The sequence below is a fragment of the Dermacentor albipictus genome, chromosome 1, assembly GCF_038994185.2.
Source record: "Dermacentor albipictus isolate Rhodes 1998 colony chromosome 1, USDA_Dalb.pri_finalv2, whole genome shotgun sequence".
Taxonomy (NCBI): Eukaryota; Metazoa; Arthropoda; class Arachnida; order Ixodida; family Ixodidae; genus Dermacentor; species Dermacentor albipictus.
In genome coordinates, this window is record NC_091821.1 from 384539347 (window position 1) to 384560601 (window position 21255).

The following is a 21255-nucleotide window of genomic DNA, read 5'->3' on the forward strand; positions in this document are numbered from 1 at the left end:
AGCTCCATTCGGCAACACTAACGTGAGAACCAACAAACAAAGTAGAGGTATCTAAAATGTGATAATTTCTCTAAAATCAATTAAGTAAAAGAGAAACGCAGATGAAAAGTTCTAGAAATGGCAAATGAACAAATAAACATTTGGAACAAAAAATACTGCTATGCACATTGGCCAGTGAGCGGCTGACCTGGGACGAGCTGACGATGTGTCGCTTGTCCTGCGACCAGTCGGAGCAGAGTACTTTTCCCTGGTGGCCCTTGAGCACCCTGCGCAGCTTGATGTTCAGATCCTTGATGGGCTCCACTTTGCCGGCCAACGAGGTTACTGCAGGCAGAGCGCGCAGGGCGGAGACAAAGAGAAAAAGAGCGAAGATTCTTGTCACTGTGGGGCGCGTCAAATAATATTCTTGAACAATGATCGAGAGGCTCCAAGTGCGATAGCATTCAAAGGTTTGTATACTGCCCAAGCCGAAGCGCACGTCCCTCGTGCGTTCCGTAATATGTGGTAATTCTTCCTGGTCCGAATTTCGTTGCTATAATGCAACTAACGCTTTTGTTTGTTTGTTTGTTTGTTTGTTTGTTTGTTTGTTTGTTTGTTTGTGTGTGTGTGCGCGCGCGTGTGTGTGTGCGTGTGTGTGTGTGCGTGTGTGTGTGTGTTTGTGTGTGTGTGTGTGTATGTGTGTGTGTGTGTGTGTGTGTGCGTGTGCGTGTGCGTGTGTGTGTGTGTGTGTGTGTGTGCGCGCGCGCGCGCGTGTGTGTGCGCCTACATGGTCATTTTGAAATTTAGAAACATGAAACTAGACGATTATTACAATTCCCATAAACATTCCAATATAAACACGCGCCGTAAAGTTTCTAAGCATTTAATTAGTGTAATTAGTTTAATTAGTAGAATGTCTTTTTAATGTGTAATGGATTTGTGCTGACGTGATTCAAGTAAATTATTTATATTCTTATTCAAGTGTTCGAAGTAAAGAAATGGCACTGTATTTAGTCCAACTATATCTATGCAAGAAAGAACAGTCGAAATCTAAATCCGAATCAAAACTCTTTGAAGAATAGCGAAAACTTATTCTGGGACAATATTGTGACGCGTAAGGCATGTGGTATGCATTCGGCAACGGTATCCAAAGATCAGACGCATAGGCCAAATCTCAGCGAGACACAATGCGTGAGCATTTGCGAAATCTCGGAAGCAACCATTTTTCCCGCGGTAACAAAGTCGACAAATTGTGTAATCAGGGCTGCTGGCGCTCAAATTGCTATTAGTTCTGGTTTGTGTTGCTCCGCATAAGATGCGCCTTTTCCCTATAGGAGCCATTGAGCCGAGAGGAGCTTAATCGAATAATACTCATTAGTGTGAATCCTTGTTCATTCGAGAGAAAAACGGGCGAGAGATGTGACTATAGCTACTGGCGTCTGCCGCCAACTCCGCTAAGCTCGCTGACGTGTTATTGCTCAGAAATTGGCATGTCTAATAGCAAGCAATAATTCCACCCCTGAAGCATTGGTTTTGGGCGCTCACGCATGCTTATAGTTTATGCCTTCGATATATGTATATAGGCAGGAAAGGCGTTCCTGTGTACAGAATAAACCAGCAGAGTGTATTTACAAACTTCTCGAATGGTGGCCATATAGCCAACATATGACCTAACCCTAAAATAGTAGTGGTAGTGGTGGTGGTCGTGGTGGTGTGTGTTGTAGCTACAGGCAGGTTTACCCTGGCGATCAAGGCCAGCAGTTGCTCCGCCTGCGTGTATCTTTCATTGTCGCTGGGTTATTCATGAGTAAAACTTGAAACAGTGCGAAGAAGGCGAAGACAGCAATCGAAAACAAACACAACAGGACGAGCACCGTACTGTCAACTGGAAAATTTATTCAAAGATCAACCAGCTTTTATAACACACACACACACCTGTGTTCACTACCTGTCTAGTGTCTCTTAGAAATATGAGAAGAAGGCATGAAGCTTTTGGGGGGGGCTATGGCAGATCATTCAGGAAACACAAACTGTTGAAGACACGCATGTGCGAAGCCTTTCTTTTCTACGCTCTCAAGTAGAGCAAAATAGAGCACGCGATGTGTAACGTCTTGTCGCCGGAAGTATTATCTTTATTTTCTCCTCTTCTTCATTCCTTTTTTTTTTCACACGCTTTGTTATCGCAATGGGTTCCAGATTGTTGGAGTAGTCTATTTCTTTTTGTGGAGTCCAAATTTCAAGTTTTGAATTTTTTCTAAGCTATTTTTCCTCCGAATGTTCCCAGCACTATCTATTGTGCTGGAAGTCTTGCCCACGAGGTTCTTCTGTTTTCTTTTTTTTTTCACTCTCTCTCTCTCTCTCTTTTATTTGGGCGACAAAAGAACTCTCTATATTCTTCCGGCTCATCTTCTATACACATCCATCACGACAGGCACTGGCATTAAAGCTGACATTTCTAAATTATTTCAGCATGACATTGTCAACGTTTTCAGGGGAAATTGAAAGCATTGACTTTGTAACGTTGAACGTAAACAAGCAGATTTCACCTCTAGTAAACGACATTTCACAGCACTGAACTTCACCGTCGCGCTTGCGCGAAGCGAAAAAGACGCGAGAGCTTCTAATTGACACAGGGGTTAAGCAGCGACGCACAGTGTGTCAGTGCCAACTAAGCCTACAAAATTAGAAAAATCTGACCATTATGACCAATTACAGTTGTACTTAAGTTGGACCTCCACAATGAACCCTTTCTTCAATGCTAGAATGGATAAAAGCAGGACACTTTCCCTGTCGTGTATGGAACACACAGTTTTGTCCGTTATCTCAGCAGAATGCAGCGACGACAGAGTGCCTCTATACAACAGCTCGGTCGTACGACTATACGATCAAATGCGTAATTGTAGCCTGGATGAAGGTTTTTTAGTTGAATGGTAGTTTCGTTCCACTGAAAAAAATTCCGTATCGGTTCTGCTCTGGTATGAAAAAAAAAATATATGTAGCGTTTCATAACGGTTGTGGCTCGCATGCAAAAATTTTCGAAGCAATGTAACGATAAAAACATAATATTTATTTTTCTCGATAAATTTATTAAGAATTGTGAGATCATGCTCAGTGCCTTGGGTCAAGGCGCTCGGTATTATCTCAGAAACAGCACGCCATCAAGTGCACTCGTCGAAATGCGAGACCGCTGTTCCGATAAAACGAACCCAAATGAACGAACACGAACGATAAAGCTTCGGTAACAAAGTGTTGTACTCGCAAAAAACGAAACTATAAGCTTTTCAGCGCGCAAGCCCTGGGTTTTGCTACGAGGACGATCTGCTGGTGCACCGAGCGGCAGACTGAGATTAGTGAAGCGATAGACCGGCTATCGCTCGCACTATCCCTGCCTGAGATACGCGCTTATGCTGACGTCGCCTGACGTCGATTGTTTCGGATTGCCGACTTTTCCCTTGAACCGAAAACCGAAAAAAAGAACATTTCGTTTTCACTCCGAAACAAAGCAATAAATAACGTTTCCGTTACGTTTTCCTTCCGGTTCAAGATATCGGTTTTTTTTTTCGTTTTCATCTCCTTTCACTCTTCCCCAGTTCTTCCCCAGTTCTAGCCGGGCACAGATTTGGTTAACCTCCTTGCCTTTCATTTAACCTTCTCTCTCTCTTCATTTGACCCTGTCTCTCTGGTAGGCGAAAAGTGACGATCGCGGTGCGCATCGCGTAGATCTATAATGAACATCGACACTGACTGTGGTCTCTTGAACTCTATGAAATTGATCGGGGAGCCAGCCTGTCTATTTCGGCCCTACCCCCGCCCCCCCCCCCCGGCCCTTCACACCACCCTTTCCCCTATCCCTATCTTTATAGAAAGACGACTTCGCTCACTAATCATTTTTTTTTTCGTTCTCGCACACCCGCGATGAAACCGGGAAGGACCTTGGTGACATCCGCAAAACAAAGCAGCGAGGAAAGTGACCTGAATCCGCACCTGTCGGAGCGTCCAAATGTAGGTGAATTGCACGAATGGTCGGGTTCACTTCACTTATCAGCCAGAATTGAAACGTTGGGACGGGGTAGCGCGAATTTTCCAGTGTATACGTGCGCAGTAACGCAAATGCACATAAACGGTGCGTATGGGCAGATGCCCACATTTCAAAGACATTGTGACATACACCGACGGCTTTCGTGGATGGGACATCGCTCTTATTCCTCGGAAAAGAAAATTAAAGGCCTTGTATCCGAGAAAAGAGAGAGAGAGAGATGAAGACACACGTGAGATGCGAAAGGCAGGAAGGTTAACCGGAAGATAAACATAAGGTTTGCTACCCTACAAAGGAAGAGAGGTATAAGGCAAGACAGAAAGCTCAAAAGGAAAGCGGAGAAGTACAGCACACACACACGCGCGCACGCACGCACAAGCTATCAATATCGCGGGTATAATCTGTCCTGCAGAATGCCGCTATCTTGTCCAACTTTGTTTCCAAGGGGAAATGCAGACAAGCGCCAAGATAGACGTGTGCGTGTGCGCGGATTCCCCGCTACACGCATTGAGACGCTCGCTCCAGCACTTGTCATGAATATTACGGAGTAAAAGGAGGGCAGCACTAATTTAAAGCGCGCCGATCTGATGATTACTTACCGCCCCACGCCTGTTTCGGGGTTTACCTGGCAACATCCGTAAGGATCGTTTATCTACGCCACTGACCTATGGAAGAGTGCAACTGTTTTTCTTTTTCTTTTTTCAAAACTACAATGTCGGCCAAGACTTTTGCGTATGCTAAGCGACAATTGAAAAGAGAGAGGGAAGAGTTTGGTGGTAGAAGCGTTACGAGCGCGCATGTGCTCTATGTGCATATCCCAGAACGCATTTATTTACTTCTTTGACGCAAAAGCATCAGATGGCCCACTGAGCGAAAAAGCCGGCGTCTGTAACAGCGAAACGGCACTTAAATGCCCATTGGTTGCGACGCCACTGCCCGTGCGCGCCTCGACAGAGCAGAGCGGGCGAAAGAGAACACCTCCGTCCGCTCCAGGTGTTGCGTTAGGGAGAGGAGATCGCCGCGACGCCACGTCACCCTCACAAGCCTGTGATATCCGCGCGTTTTCTGTCCTCGCAAGCTCTCGCCCGCGTTCTAACTTCGCCTCAGTAATCGCTATAAAGAAATTAATGGATAAAAATACAATAAATTCGAAAGGAAAAACGTTGCCGATAGTGACTTAGGAGCTTACGACCCCACGCTTAGATACCTAGTGTCTTGCCCATTGGGCTAAACGAGCGCCTCCTCGGTAGCGGGCCTGTGCACTCTGTTTTATGTCATCAATGCTACTTGGACCGAAATATTCACTGCCGAGCCCGGCGTGACGAAAGCGGTGACGTCAAAATCACCGCGGCTTACTCGGAAGTTAGATTCTATGGCAGTCGGGCAAGGTAGCATGACGTCACGGATCTAAGTGCACCGGCCTCGTTCTATCTCGGAAGCGTTGGCCAAGCGTCTCAACGCACTCGCTTATTATTGCTTTCGCATTCACAACTCATAAGAAGGTGCTTAGGTGTCCTCGCACGTTTAATTTAGATTTTTTCGTCCTCTGCTGCTTTGCTTTTTGTTGAAGGACGAAGCCTTGATATCTCGGCACATGAACGATTCTCTTGCTCCCCCTTCAATGGGCGATTGATCATATCGTGGGCAAGCAAAGTTTAGTAGCTTAATAAGGCTTGTAAAATTCCTAATAATTAATAAGTTCCATGTGATCGTACCCATATTAATAAAGGTTATATCTTAAAAGGCTAAGCGTCAGAACATCTGACACAAAGTAGGCAAAGCCACCGTACTAAATACAGAACCGTTGCTTTATTGACGAGGAAAAAGAAAGACAAGGACGCTTATTGCGCATAGCGTTCGTTTCGCTGTTGCTAAATTTTCTAACTTTTCTTCCTCCTTGTTTGCGTGGGTTCGTCGTGCACTAACAGAAGTACCAAGTCAAGTATATTTTGCTAAGGAAACAACGCACACCAATGTCCTTGACCTAAATTTAGCTCCACGAGAATACTTCGTCCCAGAAATCTCTCCAGCAATGTATACAGGGCCGAGTATCGAACGCATCCGATCATTCCAATGGCCGCGTCTGTCCGTCGTCGAGATTTCGACGTTAGTGTAACCACTCTCCAAGCGGCCTAAGATGCGCCGCTGACAACCTCGGTAGTCGTTCTCGTAGCGTGAACAGGTGAGCGTGAAGGAAGTGTTTAGCCGGGGCGGGCAGCTGCTGCCCGTTGACCACAGCTCCTCCCCAGCGTAAACAATCGCAAGCAAGCGCGAAGCACTTGCTCTCTCAAAGAAGACCGCGGCCAAGGCATCGGAGCAACAGCATGTGCACGGGGCGCGTATACGCGAGAAGCGGCTTCCTGGACCTGACCGCTATAACGGCACTACCTCGCGCGCTGGGGGGAAAAAAGAAAGAAAGGAAAGCAAAAATTACAGCGCCGACCGCGAAGTGCCCGGCCCGAACGGCAGACGGCGGCTCACCACTGACGTCGTTGATCTTCTTGCGCTCTTCCTCGAGCCTCGCCTTGAGCTGCTCGATCTCCCTCGTCAGCGACTCGACCGTCTCGGCCGGGTGGTCCACCTTGGTGGCAGCGTTCTCCTCGGCCGCCATATTGCGCCCCCCGCTGCTGCCCCCGCGGCCCGTAAGGAGCAGCAGTAGGAAGGAGCCGCCGCCGCCGGCAACGGCGGAACACAGGAGGGAGGCCTGCGGCTGCGACGCCGGCGACGGGGCGCTCGCGCCGCCGGGAGATCGATAGGCGCGATTCCTGCACTCGCCGCCGCCCGCCGCTTCCTGCGGGGGCGCGCGGGGCGCGCTCTCGGCCGGCAGCTGGCCCCGGCCGCGGCCCCGAAGGCGCCGACCAGCGCGCGTGCCGCAGCACTGGTCCGTGACGGGGCCTGTGTGTTGGGTCCACATCGTGCGTGCGCGTGCGCATAATCGGGCCCATGGCTTGAGAGAGGGAAGGGAAGACGAGGAAGCTAACTGAAACCGTGTCCGGGGTGCTGCCGTATAGAGAAGCGGGGAGGGAAATGCGACGTGGAATGAGAGATCGAATGCTGATTTTCAACCTGCAGCTCACTATGGCTGCTACCTGCACCGACATGGCCAATGCGTGCACCACTATTCTGAGGGAGAGAAAGAGCCCGTAATAGCTACAGCTTAAAATACATAATCTAGACAACAATCTGGTTTTAATGCATTAGCGTTCTTCGGATACTTCGCGCACTTTCCGGGAGCTATGTATGTATGTATGTATGTATGTATGTATGTATGTATGTATGTATGTATGTATGTATGTATGTATGTATGTATGTATGTATGTATGTATGTATGTATGTATGTATGTATGTATGTATGTATGTATGTATGTATGTATGTATGTATGTATCTGTGTATCTAATTATGCGTATCTAACCGCTTTCCCACTCACCAGGGTCCCTAGATAGTACGTAGTCGAATGGGTAGCTCATAGGGCTTCCGTGCTGAGGAAGCATGGTTCGTCTTGGCGACACTTTGAGCGATGAAATTGTTATAATTTGTGGGGTACCACAGGGAAGTGTTTTACCGCCCCTATTATTTAACATCACCATGACGACTCTCCCAAGAATACTAAACCATCGAACACTCGTGAAGACGTCTATATACGCCGATGATATCTGCATATGGGTCTCCGGCTACCAGCACCGTCGCCTCACACGAATAGCCAAGGGAGCAGTAAATGCCATTTAGGGCCACTTGACAACGCCTGGCTTAACACTATCAGCAGAGAAATCATCATTCATATTATTTCCTGGAATTCAAAGAAAATTTACACGCGTGAAGCTGAATTTGAATGAATACCAGATTCGACAAGCCACCAACGTCCGATATCTTGGCATCACTCTGGACCACAAGCTACTCTGGCACCACGCTGTTGACCACGTTGTGGCATCATCATCACAGAGGCTTCATGTGCTCAAGCGAGTCGCTGGCATGCACTGGAGCAACCACCAGACGTCGATGCTGCGGCTACATACAGCTTTGATTACAAGTCGTATCCTGTACCAGCTACATCTGATGTCACCCTCAGATAGCCAATATAAGGCCTTAGAAACTATACACAGAGAAGGCCTTCGGCTGTGCTTGGGAGTCCCACAGCCAGCATCGAACAAAAAAGTGCTCTACGAAGCTGAGTCACGACCTCTGCGACTTCAGGCTTTTCAGACTCTCGTTAACAAACTACTACGTTTGAGTGAGTCTTCGCCCGGCAAAGCCCTCTTAAGACGTTTAGGTAACAGGCCGCGCTCATATTTTTATGCAGCACTGAACACGCTTCCGGTCTGAGGATCACGCTGCTCGAGACAGAGGGAAAAGGTAAACACACCCTGGATATTCCAGAATATAATATGCAACTTCAGTGTACTACGATTGCAGTCAAAGAGCTGCATTCCAGCTGCAGAAGCCAAGTCACTACTTCTGGAACATTTGAACACGACTTACTCGAATCACCTCCAAGTATACAAAGATGACACTGTCCAAGTAGACGAAGATCGCTGCACAGCTGTATTCTATATTCCCTCTCTGAGATATGCGTGGTCTCGCCGTCTTGGCTGTACAGCTTCGTCTACAGTCGTGGAAGCCGTGGCAATAGCTGCTGATCTGCGCAAACTAAAGACATTGCCTCCACAGAATGTGGTCCTCCTTACGGACTCAAAGGCTGCGTTGCAAAAAATCCACCGTGGCTTACCGTCCATCAAGTTCTCACGCAAATCTCTAGCCCCCGTGAAAGAACTCGGCAACAAAGGCTTCAAAGTAAGGTTTCAGTAAAGTTACATTGGCATTGATGGCAATGAAAAAGCTGATGCTCTTGCAGCGCTCCATGATCCTCCCGATGTCAAGAGCCCAAAGAGCAATCAAGTTAAAGAATATGACATTAGAAATCACTTTGGGTCACTTTGGATTCCACCACATATGCCATGCGTAACCAAAAGATTTCGTCGAGAGGAAGCTTCGCTTCTATGTCGAAGAAGAACAGGATCTGCTAGTACACCAGCATGGTTATTTGAGACGGGGCGCATCAATTCCCCGAAATATACTACATGCAACGAGACAGGGGACATTGAGCGCTTTCTGTGGTCGTGCCCAAAATTCCGAGATGAAAGGGACGCTCTACTGAAAAATCTGCAACAAGAGGACCTTCCACATACGTGCCTGCAACACATTGTGCTCCCCGAAGGAGCAGTTATAGCCCGCAAAGAAACTTCACGTCTCCTTATCGGATTCTTGAGAGAAAGTGGTCTGATGGACATGTGGTGAAACACCACCGTGATTTTATCAGAGACGCTCGGGCGGAGCAATCGGTGGCCGTGATTGTCAGGCTAAACCCGCCTGTTGCTACAACTCACCACCACCACCATCACCGGGTTCGAAGCCACCATCGGAATAACTTGGGACACTGAGATGTGGCAATGTGTACATACGTGTAGCTCTTCAAATAACCTCTTTCAAGCTGACATGGGCCATTATAGATGCGGGACTGGGTAGGCGCCACTGTTCGAAGAAACTCTGACACCGACGTGGAGCACTGGGTATATATGTGCCAGTCGGCCTGTGCTGGTCTTCACTGAAGCCCTTTGAAGCCAACGTGGTCACTGGGCCAGTAGGTGTGTACCGCTCTTCAATGAACGTCTTTGAAGTCAACTTCGCTAACTAGGTATGTGCCACTGGGAATGTGCCACTATAAAAGGACGAAAAAAGATCCCTTAAATTTCTCTGACACTGAGCGGAATCAAACCCACGTCACAAGGCTTCCTGAAAGACAGCAACCCGACGCTATAGCAGGCTGTGCCACGAATAGACTGGGTATGTGCCGCTTTCAATGAACGCCTTTCACGTCAACGCTTTAGCCAGCTGCGCCATTAATGCACTGGGCATTTTCCGCTGTTCAGTGAACCTCTCGCCAACTTGCGTCGCTGAGTATGTGCCCCTAAGTGGGCGGCAAGCGAGAGAACCATTCCCAGCGTTAGCAGGCACCTGTGCGCCTCGCTTTTTGTCTCGAAGACCACGCGCGAATTTTTCGGCAGTGCCACTAGATGACGCAGCGTGTCCAGAAAGAATCGCGAGAGACGAGCCCGGGTTGCCGCACGACGCGTTTCTCAGCGTTCGCACGCACCGACGCCCCATGCACTTCCACGCACAGACTCAGCGTGTGTGTGAAGTGATTTTTAAAGAGAAATGGAAGAGATAAGTGCAGTGCCGTAACTGTCTCTCACTGGAGGACACCTCAACAGCACTGCACGGGGAAAGGGGTGTGGGGAGAAAAAGATGGAGATAGTGACCGGAAGTAAAAAGGAGAGAGAAACCGGAATAGCAAAAAAGAAAAGACGACAATGTAGCTAAGCGTTTGCGGGGCCTACAGCCGCGCTCTGAGGTGTGTTGCTTCACAGAATTCCATCAATGCCGAAAATGCACGCTTGGTGATGGAACTGGGAGCATTGGGGAATAGTAGGCACTGCAGGGTGGTGGATGGCAAGCCACATCGGCGGTAGGAGGCGTACAAAGCCTCCCTCTAGGTCCCGAAGGCCGGGCAGTGACGTAGAAGATGCTCCAGTGTCTCCACGCCGTCGCAGCTACCACACACGGGGCTGCCGGTTCCCGTGAGCCTGTAGCGTCGGCGGAACTATATATAAATGGCGCCAAGTGTTTTTAGATAAGCGAGAAAGAAGAATCCCGCTGCAGTACAAGATTCATACATGACTCGTTTCGACGGTGGCAATACGTTGTGTTGCTATGTCGATTGAATGCTAAACTCATTACCGTTGATTGTCATCGTGAGATAGGTGTCGCGACTTTTTTTGGAAATTGTTAGTTCACCTCCAGTGGGCTGAAAATTGACCGAAAACTTAATACGACAGTCAAATTTGATGTAACGTCAGTATGACCGAAAGCAAATGGCATGTGAGCAGTTAACAAGAAGCAATCATGGTAAGAAACGGCAGCCGTACAAAAATAGACACGAGTACGAAGAACGAGAATTGCGTTCAACTTGCGTCTGCGTTTACACGCCTGCCTGTCTGTACCATGACTCTCTACTAATTTGCACAAATTTAAGAAATTCTAATATTTTAACATGAAGCGTTCCATGAGAACCAGGATTTCATGACCATACACCAAGCAGTAAAATCGCCTATTTTCTATATCTCAGGCGGACGATAATATTCGCCCATTTTCTGACTATATGATGAATTTGCGAGATGGGCACACAGGAAAAGTTGACCGCGTATATTGAACGGTCACGAAAAATGAACGCTTATTCTGTATTTTGACGTAGGCACATAATCATTAGACGAGCTGCATCTCACAACGATGTAGTGGCGTTGGAAACCCAAAGATACGATGGAAATATTTGGATAAAGCGCAACTGCCTTCAGCTCCAAGAGCACCAAACACGCACTGACGTTAAAGAAGCACTGCGATATAAATTCCACCACTGATATATTCATACGCAAAAGGTAGACATAAGCAGGCATTGACAGACACAATCCTGGAGTTTTTGAGAGTACAGTGGGCGTCACACTTGTGTAGAGCACGTGAACGGTGGCCTCCGGGGCGCTCAGGAGCCGGCCAGCGACGTCTGATGGTAGTTGCTGGGCCCAAACGTGCCCAGCAGCTAGCGTTAGACGTCGCTGGCTACTTCCGGAGCGCTCCGGAGGCCGCCGTTCACGCGCTCTACACAAGTGTGACGCCGACTGTGCAAGAGTGGCAGAATATATAGGCTGGCACAACGCGAATGTAATGCACATAAATTTCCTTTTACAGCAGTGGGGCAGGTGTCACCACCTTAATATGAAGAGGCAGCCTTTGAATATCCGTCTATCTATCTATTGGGACCACTAGTGCAGACAGAAGCGCCACACTTATTCGTGTGCCTGCCACTTGTAACCCTGGTTGCCAGAGGACCTCTAACACACATGGATGCTTCTTGATACTGACCTGGACTGCTCATAAAACGCAATGAACATGATGCCGCTGAGGGTTGCGCATGTTCATCTCTGCGTACATATAGCGATATGTATCTTCTGTGCGCAGACTTTTAGGTTGCAAGTTCCTGAGCTACGCTCAAAGTGGATGGGACTCCATGGTGACGATGCATCCTGAAGCAGCGGTCCCGCTTGAATACGAATGCCAGGATCAACGTTGAATCCATAAAATGACAAACACTTAGCAAAAACGCTAACGCAAAAATGCACCTAGTGTCAAAATATGCAAAAAAGCTGCATATGAAACAGCTTGACTAGGCATACGTCCCCGGTTCACTATGGTAGCATGGCAGTAGAAGAAAAGTACATTACAACGTCAATGTAAGGTTAGAGTACACATGATATACACAAAAGCTATTTTACAAATAAGAGAATTTAAGAACATATTTAGCACAGCATGCTTAAAACAGAAGTGTTAGAGTGTGTGCGAACGTTCTCATTAGAGATTTTGAAATTATTTAATGCCTTCTGCAAAAAAAAAAAATAACTTGAAGTTTGAAAGCCATAGTTTGTGCGCGGCCGTGGCACGTATACTATTGTTCCGAGTGTCGGTTTAGGCGCGAAGAAGGATTTAGTTGAAAGTTAGCTACACTGTGTACATAACCGCGATACTTTACAGCATTAATTCTAAAAGAAAGTGATAAAGTGCATTCATATAGCCCATTTAATTTAATTACATTATATTTACAGATAGCGCCGCAGTGTGTGCAATAAATGGTAGGTTTGCAACAGAACGTAGAGCCTTTGTTAGTATGGTATGGTATGATGAACTTTATTTAATGTCCTGAAGATCAACCCTTAGGTTGACGCAGGTGGCTCCCACGTCGGGACAGTAAGGTTTAACCTTACCGCCGTATATTGGACCTTCTGGACGGCCTGTATCTGATCGAAAAGAACTCCATTGTGTAGGACTCGCCGCCACCAGTCTCTCTCCTTGTCACAGTCTGTGAAAGTCACAGAACACTGCCAAAGCATGTGATCCGTAGCATAAGCAAATTATTTATTGATTGCTTTGTCCCGTTACCCAAAATTTAGTTACAATAAAGCATATGAGATAAGAAGAGTGCCTTGAGTATCGAAAGCTTTTTGACGAACTGGCAATACACGCTGACATTTTCTCAGTAGGCCCAAGACCTTGCAAAGTTTGTTTTTTAAAAACTATGTATGGTGATCCCATTTCATATACTCATGAAAAATGACCCCTAAATATCTTGTTGTAGAAGAAAATTCAATGTTATTATTATTTAACATGAGACTATAAGAATGAGTGGGCTCATAAAGCGGAGAGTTAAAGCGAAAAAGAACCGCTTTAGTTATGGAACAGCTAATTTTGAAAGAATTTCTAAGAGTCCAGGTGCATATCTTTTTATAATGTTATGTTAGCTAGATACACGAGATTAGGTATATTTGTTCCGAGAAAGAAAAGATTTGTAGCATCAGCATAGATTATGTATTGGGTTGAAGGGTCAGCCTTTACAATACAATTAAAAAGTATAATAAATAAAAGCGTTCCCGATATGCTGCCTAGGGGAACTCCGTATTTAGCAAGTCGCATAGACGACAGAGTTCTACTTATCGACACACACTGATGTCTGCTTGCTAAGTAGTTTTGAATTAGACTGAGGGCAACACCACGAACTACATAACACTGCATCTTTCCTATTAATGTTTCGTGGATAATTTTGTCAAAGGCCTTGGACATATCTAAAAATTTGCATAGTGTGAATTTTTTTCTTCAGTATTTTTAAGGATCAATTCTTTTTGAAACAGTAGAGCACTTTCTGTTGAAAAACCTGATCTAAATTCATATTGCGATTTAGTTATGACGGAATGTTTGTCAAAAAAATTTGGCAGTCTCAGATGAATAATTTTTTCAAGTCCTTTGGAGAATAGGGAAAGGATTCAAATGAGCCTATAATTACTGAGAATATTTTTATCACCACTTTTGTGTATTACCGTCGCCTTAGCATTCATCATATTCTGTGGGAAAATGCCAGTTTTTAAGGAAAGCTCGTAAATGTGTGTCACACACGGGGTAAGAAGATCAACAACATATTTAATCGGCATCACTTTTAAATCGTTTATATACTAGCTTTTACTCATCTCAATGTTTTAAATACTCTTAATACTTGATTTTCATCAGTTGGGCAAAGAAAGATTGATTCCTTGAGCGGCACGGGTAAGTAACCAAAGGCACTATCTTGATCTGAGCTCTCCGCTACAGATCTAAAGTATTCATTGAATTTGTAGGCTAACTTCTTGCCTTTGATAACTTCACTGTCAACTACAAGTTCTTCTGAACTATTCATTACTCTACCTATAGATATGATGCAGTGTAACTTATTACACATTTGTTTGATATCTGTGATCCCTTCGAACATGGTATAATAATAATTTCATTTTATTTTATTTTTATTTTATTTAGAACATACTGCAGGCCTACAGTAGGCCCAAGCAGGAGGGGCGAATACATAATATATGCAAAAAGAACAGGATTAGCAAAATTGAAAAATGTTAAATACAAGTTGTAACACAAAATACAGCAATAAATACAAGGCTTAGATGCAAAATACAATAAGTAAGCGTAGAAATAAATGGCTCTCAAATTAAATGCTGTGAAGAAAACATTGAGTCAAAAGAATCAGCTCTGGTTAAAAGATCTGGTGGACACCTGTTACACTCCTCAATGGTGCGTGGAAAAAATGAGTATTTAAAGGCGTTAATCCTAGCACTGTAAGGGGTTAATGATTGTGCATGATGATTTCGTGTTTGGCGCGTAGTGTTAGGTATAAGGAAGGGGTCTGCATTCATAGACAGTTTATGGTTTTTTAGTAAGAAAAGTAGTTTCAGTCTTTGAATTTTCCGGCGCAGCTGTAATGTTTCAATACCGTGAGTTCACATGAGGGTCGTTGGTGAGTCAGTTACACGATACTTAGAAAAAATAAAACGGACGGCTTTGCGTTGAATCATTTCAAGGGCCTCGATGTTACGTTTAGTGTAGGGATCCCAGACGGTGCACGCATATTCGAAAAGTAGGTTAATTTTTTAAGTTCAGGTGGGGCAAGTTTTAGTTTATGTCTAAGAAAGCAGAGTTTACGAAAGGCTGAGGAGCATACGCTTGATACATGTTTATTTCAGCTAAGGTTTTTCGTTATTGTAACTCCTAGATACTTGTACTCGCTGACTTCGGTCAGAAGGTGAGATGAAATATTGTAAGGAAATGAGAAGGAAGCCTTTTTGTTAGTTATCGTCATGTATACTGTTTTCTCTAAATTTAGCTTCATGTCGCATTTATTACACCATGTATGTATGTTCTGAAGATTGGAGTTTAGTAAAACTTGATCATATTGGCAAGTAATTTGGTGAAATAAAACGCAGTCATCTGCAAATAATCTAATTTGAACAGGGTTAGTTATAACGTTAGTAATGTCATTGATATATATCAAAAAGAGGAGAGGTCCGAGGACGCTTCCCTGTGGGACGCCTGAGGTGACCGGCAGGTGGTTTGAATAGCAATCATCAATACAAACAAATTGTGTGCGGTGAGAAAGGTATGAGGAAATCCAACGAATTATGAAATTAGGAAGACCAATAAGTTCAAGTTTGTAAATCAGTTTGGCATGAGAAATAACATCAAAGGCTTTGCTGAAGTCTAAAAAAATAACATCCATTTGACCAGCGCTATTTAGTACACTTGCAAAATATGAATGACAGACGTTAGCTGAGTGACAGTGGAAAAGCCTTTTCGAAACCCGTGCTGATGGGGGGTAAGTACCTTGTTATCGTTTAGAAATGTAGTTATGTAGTTAGCTATGATATGCTCAGCAAGTTTGCAACATGTGGAAGTTATTGATATGGGACGATAATTAGCAATCAAGGCAGGAGCACCCTTTTTCAGCACGGGCACAATCCGCGCTTTCCTCCAGTCGGAAGGAATGTTTCCTGTTTCAAATGATTTGCGGAAAATAACAACCAGGAACTCTGTGATGTGATGGCTTCTGCATAACGGCGCAAAAAAATATTTGGTATCCCGTCAGGTCCAGCGGACGCTTTAGTTTTGAGGTTGAGTAGCATGGAGAATACGCCAGATGAAGAAACAATGTCGGGGGTCGAGTTGGGAGACATGGTACTGGGTTGAACAAATAAACCATGATGGGAAAACACACTCTGAAAATACTTATTGAATGCCTCAGATTTGCGATTTATCAGCAAGCTGCACACCTTGACATGAAATGCGCGTAATTGTTTTTTTCTTTTTCGATAAAAATTTCCAGAACTTTTGTGGTGAGTCACGAAGAAAATTTGGCAGGCTATACTGAAAGTAATTTTGTTTAGCCTGGCGCAAAGCGCTTGTGAAGTTAGCCTGATGTATTTTAACTATATTTCGACAGGCACCCCCACGCTTCAGTCGTTTGATTTTTCTTTTCAAATGTATTATTTCTCGCGTGATCCAAGGAGTTTTTTTTTACACGTTTTCTTTGTTCTATTAGGAACGTAGTTATCAATGCAGTACGTACAGATTTCTTTAAATTTATTCCAGAGTTCATCAACATTAGTTCCTCGAAACGTGTCAAGGTGTAGGCTGAAGTAGTCTAACACACTTTCATCATTAGCTCTGGAGAAGTTTTTCGGGTAAATAATTTTTGCTGGTTCACTATCGACATTTTGTTGAATGGGACAAGTAAAAACCACCATGCAGTGATCAGATAACCCAGTTTCAACTGAAACAGTAAAACGTTCTGTTTCTTGGCTGAGAAAGACGAGGTCGAGAATAGATGCAGCTTCACCGTGTATGCGCGTTGGGTGCTTAACTCCTTGTTGCAAATTATGAATCAGCATAATATCACACATGTATGAAGCATTTATGTCATTGTTTGTACTAGGGAAGGGACTATTCCAGTCAATATTTCCAAGATTAAAATCACCGACAAGGTATATTTTATCACGGCGAAATTTAGACATGTGATCGGCCAGATCACATAAATATTGGGGTGGGGAATCAGGTGGTCTGTATACAGCAAAAAGCACAAACGATCTACCCCCGTACGACAGTTTTAAAGTCACACTTTCGTGGTTAGCTATTTGCTGCAACATGTGTGCCTCTGTGTTTTGATTCACCAGGACCGCAACTCCCCCTCCACGTGTTGCTCTATCCCGGCGAAAAACTTGATAAGAGCGGGGGAAAGCAGTTTCATCATCAATATCATCTCTCAGCCAAGTCTCGGTTATAACTACGGCGTGTGGATTGTGAATCAACAAGATAGCCTCCAAAGCCTCCGATTTATTTACAACACTACGTGCATTTATATTAAGTAAGCGAAATTCCTTAACACGAGGTGGTGAAAGTCAGTCTTTGCCTTGATAACTGTTTTTATCACCGAGTTGAACTCAGCTGTTATCGCTGTCATCCCAGGTGTAAAGCATTTTTTCGATTCGCAGCTTGTCATTTATCAAGGTAACTTTTTTCCCTTCATCCCTCTCTCTTTTTGCGCTGTCCCACAGTAATTTACGCTTCCTAAGTGTGTTTCGTGAATAATCGTTCTGTATTGAAATATTACTGCCTTTTAGTTTCTTGCAGTTTTTAAAGAGTTTTTGCTTTTCGTTATAGTCCTGGAAGAACACAATTACAGGGCGGTTTGTTGCCTTTTTTCCCAGCCTGTGTATTCTGCCCACAGAACTGCAAGATACATTAAGCTTTTCTGCAAAAACTTCAGTTAGAACCTTCTTTTTCAAGTCAGCCTCAGATTCCCCGGGTTCCTCTTTTACTCCAAAAACAATAAGGTTTGAGCGGCGGCTCCTGTCTTCTAAATCAGTTATTTTCGCCTGGAGTTCATATATTGTTTGTTCTAGAGTGTCAATCCTGTTTGTCTGCTTCTCCAAGGCTGTAAACCTTAGTCTCATGTCATTCATGAGTTTTTCCATATTGCTCTGTTGCTCTCTCAAAGCAGTCACTTCAGTGGCTAGGCCTTTTTGCCCTTTAAGTAATTCTTTCAGCATTTCACTAGTATCCGGACCTGGATTAGTTTCAACGTCTCCACATAGGAGCAGTTTGCACATACAAAAAGCATTGTAGGCATTTTCAACGAACTGCTGTGGGCACGGCAGGACCAGAAGACAGCGGCAATCACTTTTAACAGAACAGTAATCGGTACTAACCTGCACAAGGCAGAAGAGAAGCTTGTGAGACCACATGCCTACGCTGGTCCCGCCGCGCCCACTGAAGACAAATTCCTGTTGACCTTCTTTTAAAGGCGATTCGGACAAGGTCACGTGGTGGCTAGGTGGCGTTCCAGGCTTGATGTCACGCGGGAACGGACAATCAAAAAGAAGAGGCTCCAAAGGTGACGGTGCAGCCAGAGAACACGTGTCGATTGCTGATCCATTTACTGCAGTCGTTGATGTGGCAGAACTGGGCAAGAAAACCTGCACAAGGCAGAAGAGAAGCTTGTGAGGCCACATGCCTACGCTGGTCCCGCCGCGCCCACCTTAACTTAATGACCAAATTCATACATTTTTTAAACATCCTCAAAGCATCTACATTTCGGTTAACTAGGAATGCATCAAATAGCCTATCGTTTTCCTTCATCACTTTTAGGATCTCTGCAGTCATCCAAGGTTTGCGGGCACGCTTTGGTCTTTTAAAAAAATGGCTGTGGCTTAGGTAAGGTTAAGCCCAGGATGCGAAGCATACTAGCCTTTATTTTAGTTGTTGAACCACTGTTTAGCTTGGTGAACTGCTGTTGCTTGGCTATATTTGGTTCGGCTAGACGAAGAAACAACTCATGCGTTACTCTGCTTCGCCTTGGACGCCCCGCATTGGACGCGGTGAGCGTCGAGCAACGCAGCGTTCGGCGCGGCAACGAAATGTGCGCCTGAGCAAGCGACGCACGCCTGAGCCTTAGAAACAGCTCGTTTCTAAGGCAACACCGCATTCACTAGAGGCGCTTTTGTACCGCTTTGAAGCATCGTAGTCGTGGCTCAGTGGTAGCGTCTCCGTCTCACACTCCGGAGACCCTGGTTCGATTCCCACCCAGGCCATCTTGCAAGAGCTGAGCCAAAGCCACTTCTCCTCTGTCGTGACGTCACGGTGTCACGTGGTATTCAAGGCGACACCGCCGCGCCTGAGGAGCTGGGTTGAGCCCTCGTAATATGCTTCGCATAAAAAATGTCCCTTTCATTAAAGAAGTTTATCAAGACTTTCAGAGCAGATAGCTGTAAGGACGCGTTGTTTCGCGGTCCGAACAAATCTTCTATACTGTAAGTCATCATTTATCATCAATCATTTCCTTATTTCCAACAGCAGTTAGGGGTCCCTCTGGCGAAAAGCGGTTGCAAACTATTTGAAAGTGCTTGAGGGCCCAAGTACATGACAGCGGTTTCACAGATCAGATGTGTACAAATGCACATGAGCGCAATACAGTTAGGAAGTCAATAAAAATAATAGCGTAATAAAATATGAACACTTATAACAAGTACAACGAAGGTGATTATTCAATGAATATATGCTTCCAGGAAGTGTTTAGTACATTAAGTCAACGTAAAATGTTTAACGTGAATGCAACAAACCAGAGAATAACGCAAATAACAGTAAACACAATGCATAAATCTAACAATCACAATTTTAATGAATATAGGAAAACATAAAATAAGAACATTAACCAAAAGTTAAACAAGATTTCCTCATTGTTCACTTATTAATTCATACTCATACACTGAATTCCTTCATTGCTGACCTAAGAGCACGCCTCTGCTTCTTACACTCAAGAAAGTTCGTGAGAACACGTCAATCGCTCTGCTTCTGATGAACGGGTGCAAACGGTGCTTCATAAAGCTATAAGAGAAGGGGTAGAATGCAAAATCGGTGGCTATGCGATAACGTGAATGAAATGTGCTTAGCTCCACCGAAAAACATCCTATGGTCCAGGAAAAAGTACTGGTGGCAGTTCTTGCGCGGGCTGAGGAGGAAATGCGGCTACCGATAAGTCATTCTGCGGCAAGCGGCCCTCCTGGGTTCATCTCCTAGTAGGGTCGGCCCATTGCGCTCAGTTTCACCAAGGTGAATAACTAAAGCTTGCCTACGTGCTTGTTTTTTTCTGCGCACATTAAAGTCCGACACCCGGCTGCCCCTCTTTTACTGAATCCGGAGTAGCGGACGGTGGCGTCTGCTTTGAATAGCACGTGAGTTACTTCCAAAACGGAGAGTATAAATGCCCTTTGCTCAAACCTACGATATCCACTGACAACAATGACCACATTCCTTCGACTAAAAAGTCGTCGGAGCATGCAATAACGCCTCCTCTCGATGACGTCTTGTCGAGGTCGCTTGCGTCCATCGCCTGGTCGACGCTTCTGTCGGTGGCCACCGTGCGATGCATATACACGCAATCGCCTCCCAGAGTGCAACCAGCCTGCCCGGGCCGAGCCAGCAGGAGAGCTGGCGGGCGTTATTTTCCTCGTCCCCTAAATTTAGAACCCGGGTTGCCCCGCTCGCCCGTCTTCCACGAGGCTGCGGGCCGACTACGCGGCGCAGGAAACGGCTCTCTCGCCTCTGCGCGCGCAAGAACACCGTAGCCGCGGCGGAAACCGCGACTGTCCTAGCCGGGACCACTGGCTGCGAACACCTTCAAGCGCCGGCTCGACTGCGTGCGTTAGTCTGCGGAGATCTGCACCGCTGACCTGAAGGATTTCGAGGAAGTGTGACTGCGCAGTGGCGGTCCTGAGGAAGGTTAAGCCTTTTGCAATACGGGAACAGAGGCTCTATAGCCTTGCCAAGAAGCGCTCAACTGGCTGTGATCTGAAGGATACGTTCCTGGAGTAAACGGTTGCCATGGGTCCAGATCTCCTCTGGCGAAGACGTTTCCTCGTCATCTTGATGGTCGTCGCGGCTCGGGGTAAGTTCCAAGCTCACGCATAAATTTCTATGGTGCTTATCACGAACAAGAACCGTGGTAAAGGGTTCGGAAGACCTCGTGGTTGTAATGCCTAACGAGCAACGGTGAGCGAGCAGCTCGTGGCCGCACTCATTCGATTATATTGTAGGCGTGCTTGATAAATATGGCGATGTTAGCTCGCGTAAAAGGAGCGTAAGTAAGGACGTTTACTTTAATAGTCTCCATGGTGCAAAAATTAACTGCAATTGCCAGGTTGATCTTAAGGCTCTCGTATGTTCCGATACGTTAGCCTGATCAAGTTATCAGAAAACCAAGCAAAATTAGTCAATATTA

General features: G+C 45.5%; 2 protein-coding genes across 4 annotated transcripts in view; one reads left to right on the forward strand and one right to left on the reverse strand.

Annotated features, from left to right (window-relative positions):
- The window catches only part of Gbeta5 (guanine nucleotide-binding protein subunit beta-5), a 31523-nt gene extending 13087 nt beyond the window's left edge, over positions 1-18436 (reverse strand). Inside the window, exons 1-3 of one of the 2 annotated variants that reach the window (XM_065432473.2) lie at positions 18188-18436; positions 6497-7015; positions 188-324 (exon numbers count right to left, since the gene is read on the reverse strand). In XM_065432473.2, coding sequence (XP_065288545.1) covers positions 188-324; positions 6497-6929 — 570 coding nt within the window. In that variant the 5' untranslated portion in view covers positions 6930-7015; positions 18188-18436. The remainder of the gene's footprint in view (positions 1-187; positions 325-6496; positions 7016-18187) is intronic. The other variant, XM_065432472.2, reaches the window with a different exon arrangement.
- A 2160-nt stretch (positions 18437-20596) lies between these two features.
- The window catches only part of LOC135902427 (neuroplastin-like), a 64394-nt gene continuing 63735 nt past the window's right edge, over positions 20597-21255 (forward strand). Inside the window, exon 1 of one of the 2 annotated variants that reach the window (XM_065432475.2) lies at positions 20597-20922. In XM_065432475.2, the coding sequence (XP_065288547.1) occupies positions 20859-20922 (64 nt within the window). In that variant the 5' untranslated portion in view covers positions 20597-20858. The remainder of the gene's footprint in view (positions 20923-21255) is intronic. The other variant, XM_065432476.2, reaches the window with a different exon arrangement.